The following is a 17,340-nucleotide window of genomic DNA, read 5'->3' as shown; positions in this document are numbered from 1 at the left end:
CTGACTCTTTTCGACCCCATGGACTGTACAGTCCATGGAATTCTCCAGATCAGAATACTGGAGTGGGTAGCTATTCCCTTCTCCAGGGGATCTTCGTAACCCAGGAATCGAACCCAGCTCTTCCAAATTGTAGGCAGATTCTTTACCAGTTGAGCCACCAGGGAACCTGATATGTCCATATTGGGCTAAATAAGATATTAAAATTTATTTCACCTGTTTCTTTTTATTTTGAGCTTCCCAGGTAAAGAACCCACCTGCCAATGCAGGAGACATAAGAGACATGGGTTCAGTCCCTGGGTGGGGAAGATCCCCTGGAGGAAGGCATGGCAACCCACTGCAGTATTCTTGCCTGGAGAATCCCATGGGCAGAGGAGCCTGGTGGGCTACAGACCATAGTGTTGCAAAGAGTTGGACAAGACTGAAGTGACTTCCAGGAGTCATGTATGGATGTGAGAACTGGACTATAAAGAAAGCTGAGCGCTGAAGAATTGATGTTTTTGAACTGTGGTGTTGGAGAAGACTCTTGAGAGTCCCTTGGACTGCAAGGAGATTCAACCAGTCCATCCTAAAGGAAATCAGTCCTGAATATTCATTGAAAGGACTGATGTTGAAGCTGAAACTCCAATACTTTGGCCACCTGGTGTGAAGAACTGACTCGTTGGAAAAGACCCTGATGCTGGGAAAGATTGAAGGCAGAAGGGGATGACAGAGGATGAGATGGTTGGATGGCATCACCAACTTGATGGACATGAGTTTGAGCAAGCTCCAGGAGTTGGTGATGGACAGGGAAGCCTGGTGTGCTGCAGTCCATGGGGTCACAAGGAGTCGGACACGACTGGGAGACTGAACTGAACTGAACTGAAGTGACTCAGCATGCATGCAGTGCGGCTACTAAGACACTTAAAGTTGCTCCTGTGTAGGCTCTGTTCTACTGTGTCCTTTTGCCAATGGTTTCCAAATCAGAAAGACTGAAATGCTGCAGAATTACACTGGCAGAGTCTGTTCCTGCTGCGTTTGATTAGCAATGCCATCCCACTGGCCAAAACTGATTTTCTGCGTGATGGTTTTCTTCCACCGCCTGTGTCTGACTCTAATTAGCGGGCTGTGGGTGCTGAGGCTTTCCAGCTCCCTGGGGCTCCCAGCCTGACTCAGTTTGCCTGCTATAGCCCCTGCTCCCACCCCAGCCATTCAACCAGAACCCACAGCCTCCGCAGAGCCTTGCCTCCCACCCTGAGCCTCCCTCTACCTCCAGTCCCACCCCCACCTCTCCTCCTCACTTCAGCACCTCCTACTCAGTGGTCTAGAGTGAAAGGATCCACCTTCCTCCCCGAAAGCCCCCAGAACTTGCACTGTCCCAAACCTGGAGCAAGTACCGTTCAGGGACCCATCATCTGACCAAACTCAACTGGGTCTCAATTTACTCTCCACTTCCTCCTGGAGACCTAGGCTGACTGCCCAGGTTAGTGGGTGCTCATATCTTATGCTTCTCCCAACCTTGTCCTCTGTGATAGGATACAGCTAAGCATAAAGTCAGTGAGGTCAAGAAGAAGGCCCTGCGTGGCACCAGGCACATAATACGTTCTCAATAAATACTCATTGGCTGGAGGGAGGGCTGGGTAGAGAGACGGAGTAAAGGAGGGAGGGGTGATCTGTGATTCATGTGAGACTGGAAATGTATACATCTGTGTATGCCCTCAGGATGCCTGGCTCATAGTGCGTGTGCTCAGTACTTCTGAATGAATGAATGAGCTCGAGCAGGCCTTCTGACCTGCAGTGTGCACACAGGTCATCATTGACCTCACTAAATGCAGGTTCTTCAGCATGTCTGGGTGGGGCCTGAGATTCTGCCTTGGGCTTCTAGGTGATACCGAGCCCTCTGGTCTGGGGCCACAGTTAAAGTCCCAAGGAGCCAAAGGCTGGGGCTGTGACGTCAGCTGGGTCCTCAGCGTGTCTGGGCTTCCTTTGCTTCGTGTGTCATCTCTTGACTGACAATGGCTGTTCCAGCCTCCTCCATCCTTACCTCTCCTCTTCCTCTTGCCTCCAGAAGAGTAACTAATTAGCTGGCATCACACTAATGAGATGTAACCTCCTTCAAACAACCTTCTCATCAGCAAGTTGCCACCCCTGGAGTCTGCCTTCCCACAAGCTGCAAATCTGCTGTGTCCCATGAAGCCACAACTCTGGAGTGTTTAGGTCTTCCTGGCCTTGACTTTCTCCAGGGTCTTCCTCCCACCCTTATTCCGCTTCGTTCTAGCATCTTCATTCATTTTCCTTTTCTTTTTCTGGTTTCAAACCAATCCAAACCCCTCTGTGATGAAGCCTTCCCCTCTCCCTCAGCCCTGTGATCTTAGCTTCTGAACTCAGCTACAGATTGCATAACTGAATTTAAAAAAATGTCTTGGTGCCATCCTCCTGCTCCTTGGGCCAACCTCCAGTGGCTGGATCCTGCTGAACCTGGGCTCTCCCCATGCTTCTCGAGAGTTTAGAGTTTTCCAGCTCCTACCACTCATTCATTTTACAAATGTCTGTCTAGCGTGCCTACGTGACAACTGCTGTGTTAGCCCTGGCATTAATGAGTAGTTCTGGGAGGATGTGAGGTCAGTGCTTAGCGTTTTGGGATAACTGGGTGTTCTCTGAATGAAGAAAGCAGGGATGGAGGAGGGCTGGACCCAGGATCCCCTACTCTGTCCCTCAGTTTAACTCTTTGAACTTCTGCTCTTTCATCCCAGTCTTCTTTTCCATAATAATCACATGGGATTTGTGTTGGTGTGAATTTAAAGTGACGGCATCCAAACCAGCTGGGAACGTGCAGCGGGCAGCACCATAACTTAGAAGGGAGGTTGGGAATGGGGAGATGGGGAAAGTGGAAGCAGTGACAGATTTTATTTTCCTGGGCGCCAAAATCACCGTGGACAGTAACTGCAGCCATGAAATTAAAAGACACTTGCTCCTTGGAAGAAAAGCTATTGCAAACTTAGACAGTGTATTAAAAAGCAGAGACATCACTTAGCCAACAAAGATCCATCTAGTCAAAGCTATGGTTTTTCCAGTAATCACGTACAGATGTGAGAGCTGGACTATCGAGAAAGCTAAGCACCAAAGAATTGATGCTTTTGAACTGTGGTGTTGGAGAAGAGTCTTGAGAGTCCCTTGGACTGCAAGGAGATCAAACCCATCCTAAAGGAAATCTTCCCTGAATATTTACTGTTGCTGAAGCTGAAACTCCAAACTTTGTCCACCTGATGCCAAGAGCTGACTCACTGGAAAAGACCATGATGCCGGGAATGATTTAAGGTAAAAGAAGGGGGCAGCGGAGGATGAGATGGTTAGATAGCATCACCGACTCAATGGACATGAATTTGATCAAACTCTGAGAGAGAGTGCAGGACAGAGGAGCCTGGCGTGCTGCAGCCCACGGGGACACAACTTGGTAACTGAACAACAACAGCAAAGCAAAGAGGAATTAGCCTGGTGTTAGAACCACTGCCTAAGGAGGGAATGGAATGTGAAGGACAGAAAAGTAAATGCCACTGCTGCCAAACACCAGCCCACCCAGGGCTCAGCTCTGGCGGTTTCTGCAGACTTGCATCCCCTGGACACTCCAGCACACAACCTGGGGCTGTTGTCCTCCACCTCTTGTTCTCCACGGTCTCTCCAGCCTTGAGCTGGGAGCCTGGTATGCGCCAGACAGACAGAGATCACCTGCTATGTTCCAGATACGTTCCAGACGTTGAATCTGGGGAAACACGGATGAGTGAGATCCAAGTCCTCTTGGTTCGGGTTTCCCTGGTGGCTCATCGGTAAAGAATCTGCCTGCGGTGCAGAAGACGCACGTTCGACCCCTGGATCGGAATATCCTCTGGAGGAGGACGTAGTAACCCACTCCAGTGTTGTTGCCTGGAGGATCCCCATGGACAGAGGAGTCTGGCGGGCTGCAGTCCATGGGGCCACCAAGAGTCGGACACGACTGAAGTTATTGAGCAAATCTTTGAGATAAATATTCAATATTTAATAGAGGACTATAAGAAAGAGACAGTCCTGGAGAGAAAATACCCTGCCATTTTTTTGGCTGAGGCTATGGGGAGTGGGCGGAAGTGGGTATACTCTCAGGGCACCTATAAAACTGCCCAACACACAGGCAAGGATTGCTATATAATTTTGATTGATTTATCTATCACTGACAAGCTGCAAAACCTCCCGAGACAAGCGTCTCTAAGATGTGCCAGTGGGAGTGCCGCCAACACTGCCGGCCCCTTTCCAAGGCTGACCCTGCCCAGAGCTGCCCGGGGTCGGCCCCAGGTGTTCAAGGGAAATATCCAGCTCCCCTGCCACACCAGCAAGCAGAAGGATGCCCACGGGCACATGGGACAAATTGGGCTCAAGCTGCCATATGGCCTGGATTTCACATTTTGACTGGCAGAGTATAATCGTTTTTACAGAGTCTAGTGTCTTGCTACAGATTGTAAATGATAAGGTCACAAGGATTAGAGACCAGTTAAAAAATTATAGAAGACATATGCTGTGCATTTTACTAATGAATGGCCATATTCAAGCATGTTCACTAATTAATGGCAATATTTGAATGGGCCCCACTAATGAATGGCAATATTTGAAAGTGGTGCTGAATGTGATACTCTGAGACCAGTGCTCCGTCTCCGGAAGGAGCCAAATGCTCCATAAGGCCTGGGAAATGCTGATTGGAAAGCAAAATTGAGCCGGCCTTGCAAGATGTTAGAGGGAGTTTCCAGTTAGATGCAGAAATTCGCCCACCAAGAAGTTTGTTGGAAGGAACACGGATGCTGTGAACGTCTTCAGCAAAGACACACAAGGGTCCCAGTTGGCAGGCCAATCCGACCTTAGCCTTCAGAGACAAGGGGAGCCATGAAGGGAGAGAGGGAGCTGGGGAGGATGATGGTGGGGCAGGCACCACGGGAATGCTTCTTTGAAATGGTTACAGCAAGAGAGGGTGAGATGGGAAGTGTGGGGCTCAGGGAGAGGAGTCACTGCCATAGGTCGCACCTGTCACACTGCCCCAGGGCCCCTGCCCTGTCCTGGCTGACGTCCTGGCAGCGGCGCTGAGTCTGTTCAGCTCAGGGTTAAGGCCCAGGACACAGCAGGGGCATCTGAACCTGCTGCTCCTGTGTCTCCTGTTTCTTTCTCCCTCAGCTGGACCTCCAGTTTGTTGGCCATCAGTTGTTTAAAACCACCAAAGCAAAAATTCACTTAGAATCCTTTTCTCGGCAGCAGGATGGAATCAGGACAGTCTGAACAAGTTGGTGACAGGCTCCGAGCACCTTGTTTCAGAGCCCAGGTTTGGGGGAGACAGGGAAACAAGCGATGGAGGGCCGGCCGCAGCTCACGCTTGACCCCGGTTCAGCCTTCTGGACAAGGCTCAGAAGTGACTCGAAGCTATTTCTCCATCCAGGAAGGTGTCTTTGCAGAAATCCAATGTGGGTGAAGCAGGTTTTAGAGTTAGAGATTCTCTTGTGGCCTTGTTGGGTTTGACGCAGGCCCTGATGGTTGACACGGCGCCCTGGAGAGGACCGGGGCAAGCCCTCTCTCACACACTTGGCTGTTGGACCCGGGACCAGCGCACCCTCCACGGAGATCAGGCTCGCAAAAGCAGTCAAAATATGAACGTCACACACCCTTTGATCCAGCTATGTCACTTCTGGAAACTCACCCTGCAGGTCTCCTCTCGGATGTGCAAAATGACCTGTGGAGAAGGACACGCCCCACGGCTTTGCTTATCATGGCAAAATACTGGAAAGGACCTAAATGCTCATCCGTGGGGGCTGCTTGAATTCATTCATAAATGTGTGAGTTAAGATACATCTGTCGACTTGACTATCGTGTGGCCGTTGAGGAAGATTTCAGCTGTTCAGGGCCGCTCAGCAGGTGCTGATACAGGACAGGCTGTGAGTGTATGACATGGAAAGTGAGGGGCAGAGCCCGTTGCCTAAAGCAATACTCTGTGCTGCTTTTAGTCTCAAAATAGCGTTCATTTATGCAGGTGACAGCGATTGTCTCTGGGGAGTTTGGTAAGCTGACCAAGGAGGAAGGGAGACGTTTTTTTTTTTTACTATTTGCCTTTTGCATCTTTTAAATTTGTGCTGTGTGCATTATCCACTCAAAAAATACATAAACTACTTTTTAAAACTCAGACCATGTGAATTATGTCCCAATAAAGCTGTTTTTGAAAACATTTTTAAGTTTGAAAACACAAGAATATCTTTTTACAATTTTTTTAAAATTATGAAACTATGATAACACATTTACAAGAGGCTTGGAAAATACTGAACAAAGTTATATACATTTATAAATATATAAATTATAAATTTATAAATATATAAAGTTATATATTACATTTATTTTTTAAGTAGATAAATGAAGATTTTTAGTTGGAGATTCAATATCAAACTCTCAAAAATTAATAGAATGAATATACAGAGAAGTAGAAGGATATAATAGACCTGAAAAGCACTTTGAACCAATTAAGCATAACTATTTATACAATTTTCAACATATGATTTATACAATTTTCACACAACAGTAAGGAAAAACTATAAATAGCTTAAAGAAGAAACCAAGTTCAGATGCTTTTGTCTATAATCATACCGTGGACGCCTCAGTTCCCGGCAGTGTCATCCCCAGGAGCCCCACCCTCACTGTTGGAAGCATTTATCAGGCTCTTCTCTTAATTTAAGGTTCCAAGGTCAGTCCTGTTGAAAGTAGCCTGGAAGATATGGTCTCTTATAGTGTGAGCTCATCTTCTCTAATAGGTTCCAAGACAGATGGTGATAAAGTTTCCCATTAGATGGTACTCACGGTAATCGTATAAATTAAGACTCTGTACAACCTAAAGACTGAATGGATACATACTTGTACTTGATGACCTCATGATGCTACTGGAAAAAAAAAAAAAAAAGAATTTTCGGGGTTCTTTTAAGAGCTCCCGTGAATAGAAATTAAACCAAGGAAAGTAAGGGGCTTTTCATGTAGCAAACCTAAAACAAAAATAATTCAGGGGACGGGGCGAGGGGAGAGGGCATAGAAGTGACAGCACTTGGTGGGAATCGAGATGGCATCGTCGACCCACCCTCGAGGAGCTGGATAGAACTTGAAAAAGACAAAAGAACTCAGCTACTGAGCTATATTCAGTTTCCTTGAAGTTATTTATTTTTAGCCGTCTGGAGATGGCGTGTAAAGGATCGTCTTAGTCTGTTTGCATTTAGAGCGTGGCCCAGTTTACAGCTGCTTCCCACCATAAAATTCTGTGATTTTAAAATGTTGTGGACTTGAAAGGAAATAACCTGACATTCTTGCTTTCAGAATTGTGCTTTAGCAAGTTAGACTCTTAACACCATTTCTGTTCTGTGGCACCGTCTTGTCAGAACCAGTTTTGCATATATGGGCATCTAGTCGCCCCACAGGGAGCCTGGCTCTTCCGATGGACTATTTTTAATACACTGGGGCCGAATCTCTTATATCACTGCTGCCATCTTCTGGAAAGTCAGACGCCTAGAAGAACAATATTTTATCTATTCCCAGAGAAGGACAAACGTGTGCTTTATAGTTTTGATGTTTCTCTTAACTACAGTAAGGGGTCCTGAGATGGCATTTGATGTTCTCCTGCTCTTTTAACACAGAACTTCAGAGCTGTGGAAGAAAAATAAATAATAATAAGCATAATAAAATGCTTTTATAATAGATGATGTCGTGATAGAAAACACGTGCAAAGAACTTTGGGCATTCATATAGAGACATTTCAACTTGGAGGATCAAACCCTTATTTCGAGGGTCATCACTTACAGGTATTGACTGGCTCTCAACTTTATTGATCAGCAGCCACTTGAAAATTTTGATAGCACTGGAGGCTGTTCGTTTGATTCCTTTTTATGCTTCCAAAGAGAAAATATACATACATCTCCTTTTGAATGTCTCCATTATGAGCATATGGGAGATCAAGCTCAAGCATCAATCAAACAACTTGTCTACTGACATGATACTGAAAGATAAAGTGATGGGCGGTTCATTTAGCTGTAAGATAGTACGGGATTTCCTGAGAGGACTGGCAGTGACGATACCTCTGCACGTACAGGAAGAAGAAGAGGTCAGTATCCCCTCTCTCTGCTGCAGTCATGGCGAGTTGACAAGCCTGGCACTTCCCAGGAGGTCCTCAGTTTCACTCGGGGCCTCACAGAACCACAGCAGTTATTAGTACACTGGGAATTACTTTAATTAACAAGGTGCTTAATTATCACCTTACTTTTCTGTAGAATATTTTTGTGTATAAAACATCGTAACTCCATGAGAAAACCATTTCTCATGTTTACTGTATGCCAGAAACTGGATGAGGTCTTAGTTATCTATTATTTCTTCTTTACAGATGCAAAAAAACTAAAGTAAAGAGATGTTAGGATCACACGGATAATAAATGGTAGAAAAGAGTCTCTGACTCAAGGTCTCTCAGGCTTCAGAGGCTTTACTTTTAAACACTAAATTGTATCTGATTTTTTTAATATATAAATATCGCTATATGATTTCATGAATTACAATATGCTATTCTCTTACATATTGTCCAGGTCCAAGTTTTCATTCATTTCAAAAGTAAATACTCAACACATACTAATTTCAAGACAGATATATGACTTGAATGTTAAGAACAGTTTGGCTATTTCTTACTAGGAAAAAAAAGTTTATCTCATTGGACTTATCCCTAATTGAATAGTTGTTTTAAAATTGTATATTTTAGGACTCCCCTGGCAGTCCAGTGGTTAAGACTCCATGCTCCACCGCAGGGGGCACAGGTTCGATTCCTGGTTGGGGAACTAAGATCCTGTTACGCTGCATGGCATGGCCAAAAAACTTAAAAAAAAAATTGTATGCTTCATTTTAGGCATCTAGAATGAGCTAATTACTATAGTTACGTGAGAAACTTGCCCTCAACTTCCCAGGCAGCTACTCCAAAGAGAAAAATGTATTGGATCACCAAGTTCATTGTCAAATAAAGGGAAGCCATCATGTTGTTGGGTGTGATTAACTTGCTCCTGCTGTTATATTCTAAGATGCATCATCCCGTGGGTAGCAAACTCTGGGAAACAGTGAAGGACAGAGAAGCCTGGCATACTGCAGCCCGTGGGGTTGAACAGAGTCGGACATGACATGGCGACTGGACAACAGCAAAAAACAACAATAGGAGATCTCTAGTATATATTTATATGTGAGTGAAGTGAAAGTCACTCAGTCCTGTCAGACTCTTTGTGACCCCATGGACTATACAGTCCATAGAATTCTCCAGGCCAGAATACTGGAGCAGGTAGGCTTTCCCTTCTCCAGGGGATCTCCCCAACCCAGGGATCAAACCCAGGTCTCCCACGTTGCAGGCGGATTCTTTACCAGCTGAGCCACAAGGGAAGCCCTATGTATATGTAGATATCTATATATCTAATACACCTACATCTATATAGACAGAGAGAGCTTGATCACAAGGAACTGGCTTATGTGGTTATGGGGCTGGCCAGGCAAGGCCTAAATCCATAGAGCAGGCTGCAAGGAAGGGCAGGCTGGAACTCAGTTGTCCACAGGTGAACTCTCTTCTTGAGGAAGCTTCAGTTCTGCTCCTAAAAACTTTCAACTGATGGAATCAGTCCTATCCAGATTACCTAGGACCATCTCCCTTCCTTAAGGTAAAGTGACTATTGGTCTTACCTACAAAATACCTACACTGAGAAACCTAGATTAGTGCTTGGCTGAATAACTGGGCACTAGAAACGGCAAACCACTCCAGTGTTGTTGCCTGGAAAATCCCATGGACAGAGGAGCCTAGCAGGCTACAGTCCATGGGATTGCAAGAGTCGGACACGGCTCAGCAACTAAACCACCACCACCATAGTCTAGCCGAGTGGACACATGAAACTAACATCACAGACACTAAGATAATACAGCCCATATGTATCGGTTTTTAATCAAATTTCATAAGGGGATAGAGTTTAGAAAATCAATAGAGTAAGTATTATTACTGTTAAGATTTTTTTTTAAGCTTTAAAGATTCTTTTTTTAAAAAACTGCAGAAATTGTTGGCATTTGTCAGATCTATCTCTAAAGAAAATAACCCAGGAAAAGTATACAATGTAAATGGGTGGTAGTCGATTCTATTAGTGTTTACTCATAAGGCATCTTAAAAGAGCCTCAGCAAAAGTGAGCCCACAGTTAATCACTAATAAGCCCCTGGGGAAATTGTGGCCGTCGACACTATTGGTAAAGCCAGATCTATGTGCCCTAGAAAGGAGACAGGTAAGTCGGTAGAAAGACTGTGAAAATATTACAGTCAGATTTGCTTCCTCCTCAAGCTCTTTGGAAATACCTGTGCCCTGGGAGTTTTTGCAAACAAACCCAAAATATGATTTCAAGGAATCCTATGTCTGCCTAAGCCAGAATTCCCCAAACTTCCTCTGTTCACCTTGCCCTTTGTGGCTGCTTCTCCTGGTGCTTCTAGGCCATAAGAAATGCCTAACAGTTCTGTTTATTAAATATTTAGGTCCAAATAACATAGTAAGAATTAATATCTTAACAACTTAATAGCCATTTGAAAAAACAGTTCATATAAATTGAAAGAAAAAAATTGTATTTATTTCATTCTTAAATAACTACATCTCCTGGTCCAAAGAAATGTTCACCTGTCTTTCTTATCACACAGTAACCTCCAAAAATCCTGCTTTGCAAAAACAGGATGTCATCAAAAGAAGAGCAGTACAATGTACATTAATGCCATGAGTTAGTAATTCAGAGTCCCACAGATGCCAAGCATCACTGTGCTTTTCCTCAAAAATGTAAATAATCCCACCACACCTCTGTGAATTTGTTGTGGCATCCCAGGGCTCCTTGTTACACAGTTTGAGAAACGAAGGCCTAAGCATTTGTTCAAGCACCTGGTTGACAGTCTTCTACATAATTAAATTAAAAACCTGAAGATATTTTTTAGATCAAACCAGACCTTCTAATTATGTCCTCATTTTGTATGAGACAGATTTGAGTTATTTAACTAGAAAGCCAAAGGCACGATGTAGCTAAACTTAAGTTATACTCTCTGAATAAGAGCAAATTAGCAAGTGCATTCATGCTAAATCATCACCAGCACATTCTTCAAGCTTTTGCTTGCCTTTTGCCATACTGAAGCGGTGAGGGTTTAATTTTTATATGCGCTTTCTTTTCCGGTTTTTTTTTAATACTCTATTCTTTGTAGCACTGGTAGGAAAGGGAATTTAATGTCTTTGTGTCAGGAAAGCCCTATTTATTCTGACAAAATGATCAACCTCCAGGGTGTTCCTCTACCATGAAACTGGTTTTATATCTCACCCACGAGCTAATAAGATGTGAAGCATTTTCCCTGTCACGCCAAGAGATCAGACTTGCTTCCATGGAAAGCGCTGGGCTGAGATCATACAGTGAGCTCTTCTCAATGAGTGAACCACACAGCTCACAGTTTTTCTACACAAGAGCAGAGTGATGGGTCTGAGGCAAACCCAGATGAGCGGATACGTTAAAAAAAAATAAAAGAAAAACCTTAAGAAGGAACTCTAGGATCCAACCTGTTCACTGTTCGCTGCATTAGCTTTCAGTTCAGGGAAAGTTAAAATGTCAGAAGTGAAAGCCTGGCGGTCTTGGTGCTTTGTGTAAACACGAGCTGACACACCCCCCTCTCCCACCAAGATGAACCTTTGAGGAACGCTTACGTCCCACAAAAGGCGGCTCAGTCTCTTTGCTGTGAGAAGAAATAAGAAGGCTAAAAGACTCTGAAAGTGTTGGCTCGGAAGCCAGATGGTGACATCTGTAGAGGAGGCCTCTTCCTCATAAAATACTTGTTCTTCTTGTTTGTTATGCCCTGACATTAAAATTATTTTCAGATGAGTTGTTGAAACAAGAAAGTGACCGTGGGGAGGGTAGGAGGGAGCAGGGAACCTGTTTCTGAAAAGACAATGTGAAAAAAACCGTCCTGAAAAGGCTGTTATTTTGAGGTGAGGCAGAGTGGTGATGTGTTTGGGATGAAGCTGGGTTTTTCTAGATCCTGTTTGTTTGGGGGGTTATCAGTTCAACCTTCTTTTTGGCTGCATCAGGTCTTAGCCGCAGCTCAAGGGCCTCTCTCTAGTTGTGGCAAGTGGGCTTAGCTGCTTCACAGCATGTGGGATCTTACTTCCCCCACCAGGATCGAACCCGTGTCCCCTGCATTGGAAAGAGGATTCTGAACCACTGGACCACCAGGGAAGTCCCCAAATCAGTCTTATCTCAAGCAAAATTGAGTGAAATTTCTGGTTTATGCTCTAGTATATGAATTTGGGAGCTTTCCAGCCTCTGGAAATTCTTCGAGGCTTCCAGGAACACAGTGTGATTGCTGTATGGGCTTATCGATTGCCATGTAAAAAGCATCCCCAAACTTAGGGTTTAGAACAGTGACAGTCTGGTTCCTGCTTTGCTTTGTTTTGCCTTTGCCCGCAAACCTGTAATTTGGACAGAGCCCTGTGCAAGCATTTGTCTCCAGTCCACGTGGGGTGAGCGGGGGCAGGTCACCCAGATGCTGGAAGACCCAGGTGAAACACGGCTCAGACACCGGCCGGCAAGAGTGCTGTTGGCTGGGGGCCTCAGTTCCTCTCCATGCACGCCTCTCCATTGTGACTGGGCTTCAAGAGCAAATGTCCCAGGAGACAGAGAGTGGAAGCTGCCAGCTTTTGTGAGTTCAGTTCAGTAGCTCAGTTGTGTCTGATGCCTTGCAACCCCATGGACTGCAGCATGCCAGGGCCCCAATAGTGGCAGGCTGTCACTTCTCCCAACTCTGGTCGAGGGGTCAGCACATCCAGATTTAGGCAGGAGGGGTATGGAGCCTGCCTCTCAAGCAGAGGAGTATCAGATCTCACAGGGCCTGTTCTCTAAAACCACCACCATCGCCCACACGCCATACTCGTTGACCGGCTCTCTTTTCTGCTGGAACATCTTCCCTGAATACAGCTTCTGCTGGGAGAGATGTTACTCCCCACGGAGTAAATTGAGTGGTTGTTGAAGGGAACCAGTTTTCTAGTGAAGGAACTCATCTCCCAGGTGGCACCAGTGGTAAAGGACCCCCTGCCAATGCAGGACACACAGGAGATGCAGGTTTGATCCCTGGGTTGGGAAGATCCCCTGGAGAAGGAAATGGCAACCAGCTGCAGTGTTCTTGCCTGGAGAATCCCATGGACAGAGGAGCCCGGTGGGCATAGAGTTGGACGTGACTGAGCAGCCAACACTATCTAACTAACTCCTTCTCCAGCCGTGAAATAAGGGCAGTGCCTGGCTGGCATCTCCTCAGAAAACACCGTGTGCCAGGCCTGCCTGTAGCCACTGAGCATGTGTTTTATTTCAGCTACCTCTCGTGGCGCTCATGTGAGACAGTTATCATTGTCACCCTGTCTTCTCAGAGGAGGAAACCGAGGCCCAGGCTCCGAGGCCGCTCTTCCAAGGTGGTCTTGGTCGTCAAGGGGCGGGGCGATGGCTCCAGCCCGGGGCGTCGCCGCGGAGCCCAGGCCCTCAGCCGCCGCGGCGCCTCCGAGCCGGCCGGGGCCGGGGAGGGGAGGCAGGCTGCAGGGCCGAGCGAGGCCGGCCGGCGTGGGGCAGGGGAAGCAGGCCGCAGGGCCGAGCGAGGCCCGCCGGCGTAGGCCAGCTTCCTTTTGCAGCATTCACGTCTCCAGCCTCCTCCTCAGTCAGTGAAAGGGGAGGACCATCGACTCCTAGGTCTCCTCCATCCTGAAGGGAGCGCTGAATGCTGACAGGAGCGCCGTCTCCGGGTGAGAGGCTTCACTTCAGCCACGCCTTAGCTTCCTGGGGCGCCACAGCGGGGCTAAGACCACAGGAACGTATGTTCTCACAGTTCCTGAGGCCGGGGGTCCGAGAACGGGGGAGCAGGGGCGGTTTCTCGGAGACCTCTCTCCTCGGCTCGCAGATGGCCACCTTCTCCTTCGACGTCCCTGGGGCAGGAGACCCCGGTTCGAGCCCTGGGTCGGGAAGATGCCCTGGAGGAGGGCATGGCAACCCACACCGGTACTCTTGCCTGGAGAATCCCAGGGACAGAGGAGCCTGGCGGGCCACAGTCCCGTCAGACACGTCAGAGTGACTCACACTTCACGTTCCCTCACCCACACATGGTCGTCTCTCAGTCCCAGTGCCTGTCCTGATCGCCTTCTGTAAGGACACCAGTCCTATTGCACAATCCCACCCAAGGACCTCATTTTACCTTGCATGCGTGTGTGCTAAGCCACTTCAGTCATGTCTGACTCTTTGCAACCCCATGGACTGTAGCCCATCAGGCTCCTCTGTCCATGGGATTCTCCAGGCAAGAATACTGGAGTGGGTTGCCATTTCCTTCTCCAGGGGATCTTCCCCAACCAGGCATTGAACCCACATCTCTGATGTCGCCAGCATTGGCAGGTATGTTCTTTAGCACTAGCACCACCTGAGAAACCCCATTTTATCTTACTTACCTCTTCAAAGGTCTTATCTCCAAACACTGTCACATTCTGAGGTGCCGGGGGTTAGGACTTCCACATATGAGTTTTGGCGGCACGGAATTCAACCCATGATGGCCCATTCTTCTTTCCACAGTAGGCTTTCAATACAAAAGTAAGACCTTTAACATGGATATATAAATCCTTTATTCAAGAAAACATATGCAGAATACATCATGCAAAATGCCAGGCTGGATGAAGCACAAGCTGGAAGACTCCCTGCACAAGATTGCAGGGAGAAATATCAATCACCTCAGATATGCAGATGACACCACCATTATGGCAGAGAGTGAAAAGGAAGTAAAGAGCCTCTTAATGAAAGTGAAAGAGGAGAGTGAAAAAGCTGGCTTAAAACGCAACACTCCAAAAGCTAAGATCATGGCATCGGGTTCCATCACTTCGTGGTAAATAGATGGAGAAACAATGGAAACAGTGCGAGACTTTATTTTCTTGCGCTCCAGAATCACTGCAGATGGTGCCTGTAGCCATGAAATTAAAAGACACTTGCTCCTTGGAAGAAAAGCTATGACCAACCTAGACACCATATTAAAAAGCTGAGACATTACTTTGCCAACAAACATCTGTCTAGTCAAGCTATAGTTTTTCCAGTAGTCACATATGGATGTGAAAGTTGGACCATAAAGAAAGCTGAGCACTGAAGAATTGATGCTTTTGAACTGTGGTGTTGGAGAAGACTCTTGAGAGTCCCTTGGACTGCAAGGAGATCCAACCAGTCCATCCTAAAGGAAATCAGTCCTGAATATTAATTGAAAGGACTGATGCTGAAGCTGAAACTCCCAATACTTTGGCCACCTGGTGTGAAGAACTGACTCATTGGAAAAGACCCTGATGCTAGGAAAGATTGAGGGCAAGAGAAGGGGACGACAGAGGATGAGATGGTTGGATGGCATCACCAACTTGATGGACATGAGTTTGAGCAAGCTCCAGGAATTAGTGATGGACAGGGAAGCCTGGAATACTACAGTCCATGGGGTCACAAAGAGTCAGACACGACTGAGGGACTGAACTGAACTGATGCAAGTAAATAAATATCAGATGTGAAATTCTTGGCTGAGTTGTTTTCCTCATATGCTAACACCAGTAACACTTAACCATAGGTATTTCTTTGCATTGCTGTCTCTTCTGCTAGGCTAGAAACATTTTGAAGAGAGGAAATGTGACTCATTTTCAAAATGCTTCTGCGGTGCTTAGAACATTCTTTAGTAAAGAGTGAACAGTGTCATCAAAATAGGACTGTTTGTCCTCTTTGCGAAAGGTAGTTTGGCTCAGAAAGCATCACCAAGTCAGGGGCAGGAGTAGAGCAAGCTAGGGAAAGGAAAGCAGGCTGTGACCAAACGGGGCCCGCAGGCCCGCCTCTAACCTGCTTGTGTTCTCCCGCAGTTCGTCTTCTGCCGGGACTGTAAGGAACCGTACCACGAGGGTGACTGCGGCGCCGTGATTGAAGCCTCAGGAACAGTCACTCAGGTAATGCGCCCTCTTCCTTCCCCAGATCGGGGCTCAGGCTCTCGTCAGGGACAGGAGCTGGTTTCTGGAGATCACCAAAGGTTCCAATCTGAAAAAGAAAGGACCAGACTAGCAGCCTACGGCCATGGTAATGAGGCTCCAGCTCCCCAGTCATCAGTCCCTCCAGACGACCCCTGTCCTCAGGGTCCCACTGCAGACTTCCCAACGGTTATGTGTGGTGTGTTGGTTCTTCCACGGGAGTTGTTCCCCAGGGGCGAGTGGAGTAGGGATAAGGAGTCTAGCGTGATTGGAGGAGTCTTTAGAAAAGACATCAAGCAATTTAACAACCTCTGAATCAGGGAAATCAATACTAACTTCACATTATTTTTTTTTAAGTGCCCTTGTTTAAAGTCTTTGGTGAGAACTCTCTCCATGAATGATGTGATAGAAGTATTATATGATGCAAAAATATCGTTGTTTCTTTAGCAATATTCTTACCAAACTCAGGTCCAGCTCCTCACTGCTGGAAAATCAATCCCTGAGAGGCAGCTGTTGGTAGAAAGGAAAATTGCTTTTGGTCAGAAAGCCGGCAATCTGAGGAGATGGTGGACTCAGTGTCCCCCAGAAACCATCTCTGAAGAGTCTGCTCAGCCATGAAGGTTTTAAGGGGAAAAAGGGAAGTAGTATCGGTGAGTCACTGAGATGAGGGCTCAGAGTCATCGTCATCCCCCTGCGTGCAGGCTTGTTGACTTCTTGTGAGCTTTCTTTGGATGCTCTCTTGTTCACATAGCTTGTTCGAGAGATTACTAAACTCTGAGGAGATCTGGTCATATGCTAATTGCTTATTCATCATTCCCACTTCTTTGATCTATGGAAAGAACCAACAGGTTAGACAAGCTATTATATGATCAAAAGATCTGATAGGTGTGCTCCACCCTGGATGAACAGAGCTTAGGGGCACCTGGTTTAAAAGTTACAATGTAGCTTTGCTGCTGCTGCTGCTGCTAAGTCACTTCAGTCGTGTCCGACTCTGTGTGACCCCATAGACGGCAGCCCAGCAGGTTCCCCCGTCCCTGGGATTCTCCAGGCAAGAACACTGGAGTGGCTTGCCATTTCCTTCTAAACTGACAAGAAAAGGGGTTTCCTGCTGAGGGTGTCATCCTGCAAAGAGCTGTGCTATACCTCATTTCAGTCTTGATGAGGTAAAGCACGTGTTTACTGAGGCTGACTCTCTGAAGTGTTGTATCAGGCTTTAGGAAATGCAAATGTATTTTCTTTTATTTATTGATTATCACTCACTTTTGGAAAAGACCCTGATGCTGGGAAAGCTTGAGGGCGGGAAGAG

General features: G+C 46.5%; 1 protein-coding gene across 8 annotated transcripts in view; it reads left to right on the top strand.

Annotated features, from left to right (window-relative positions):
• The window catches only part of PRKN (parkin RBR E3 ubiquitin protein ligase), a 1,238,243-nt gene that overhangs the window by 1,180,559 nt on the left and 40,344 nt on the right, over positions 1-17,340 (top strand). For all 8 annotated transcript variants that reach the window (XM_070377000.1, XM_070377003.1, XM_070376999.1 and 5 more), the window contains one exon: positions 15,933-16,016. In XM_070377000.1, coding sequence (XP_070233101.1) covers positions 15,933-16,016 — 84 coding nt within the window. The remainder of the gene's footprint in view (positions 1-15,932; positions 16,017-17,340) is intronic.

The sequence above is a fragment of the Bos mutus genome, chromosome 9, assembly GCF_027580195.1.
Source record: "Bos mutus isolate GX-2022 chromosome 9, NWIPB_WYAK_1.1, whole genome shotgun sequence".
NCBI classification, from domain to species: Eukaryota; Metazoa; Chordata; class Mammalia; order Artiodactyla; family Bovidae; genus Bos; species Bos mutus.
This window is presented reverse-complemented; position numbering and strand designations above follow the sequence as displayed.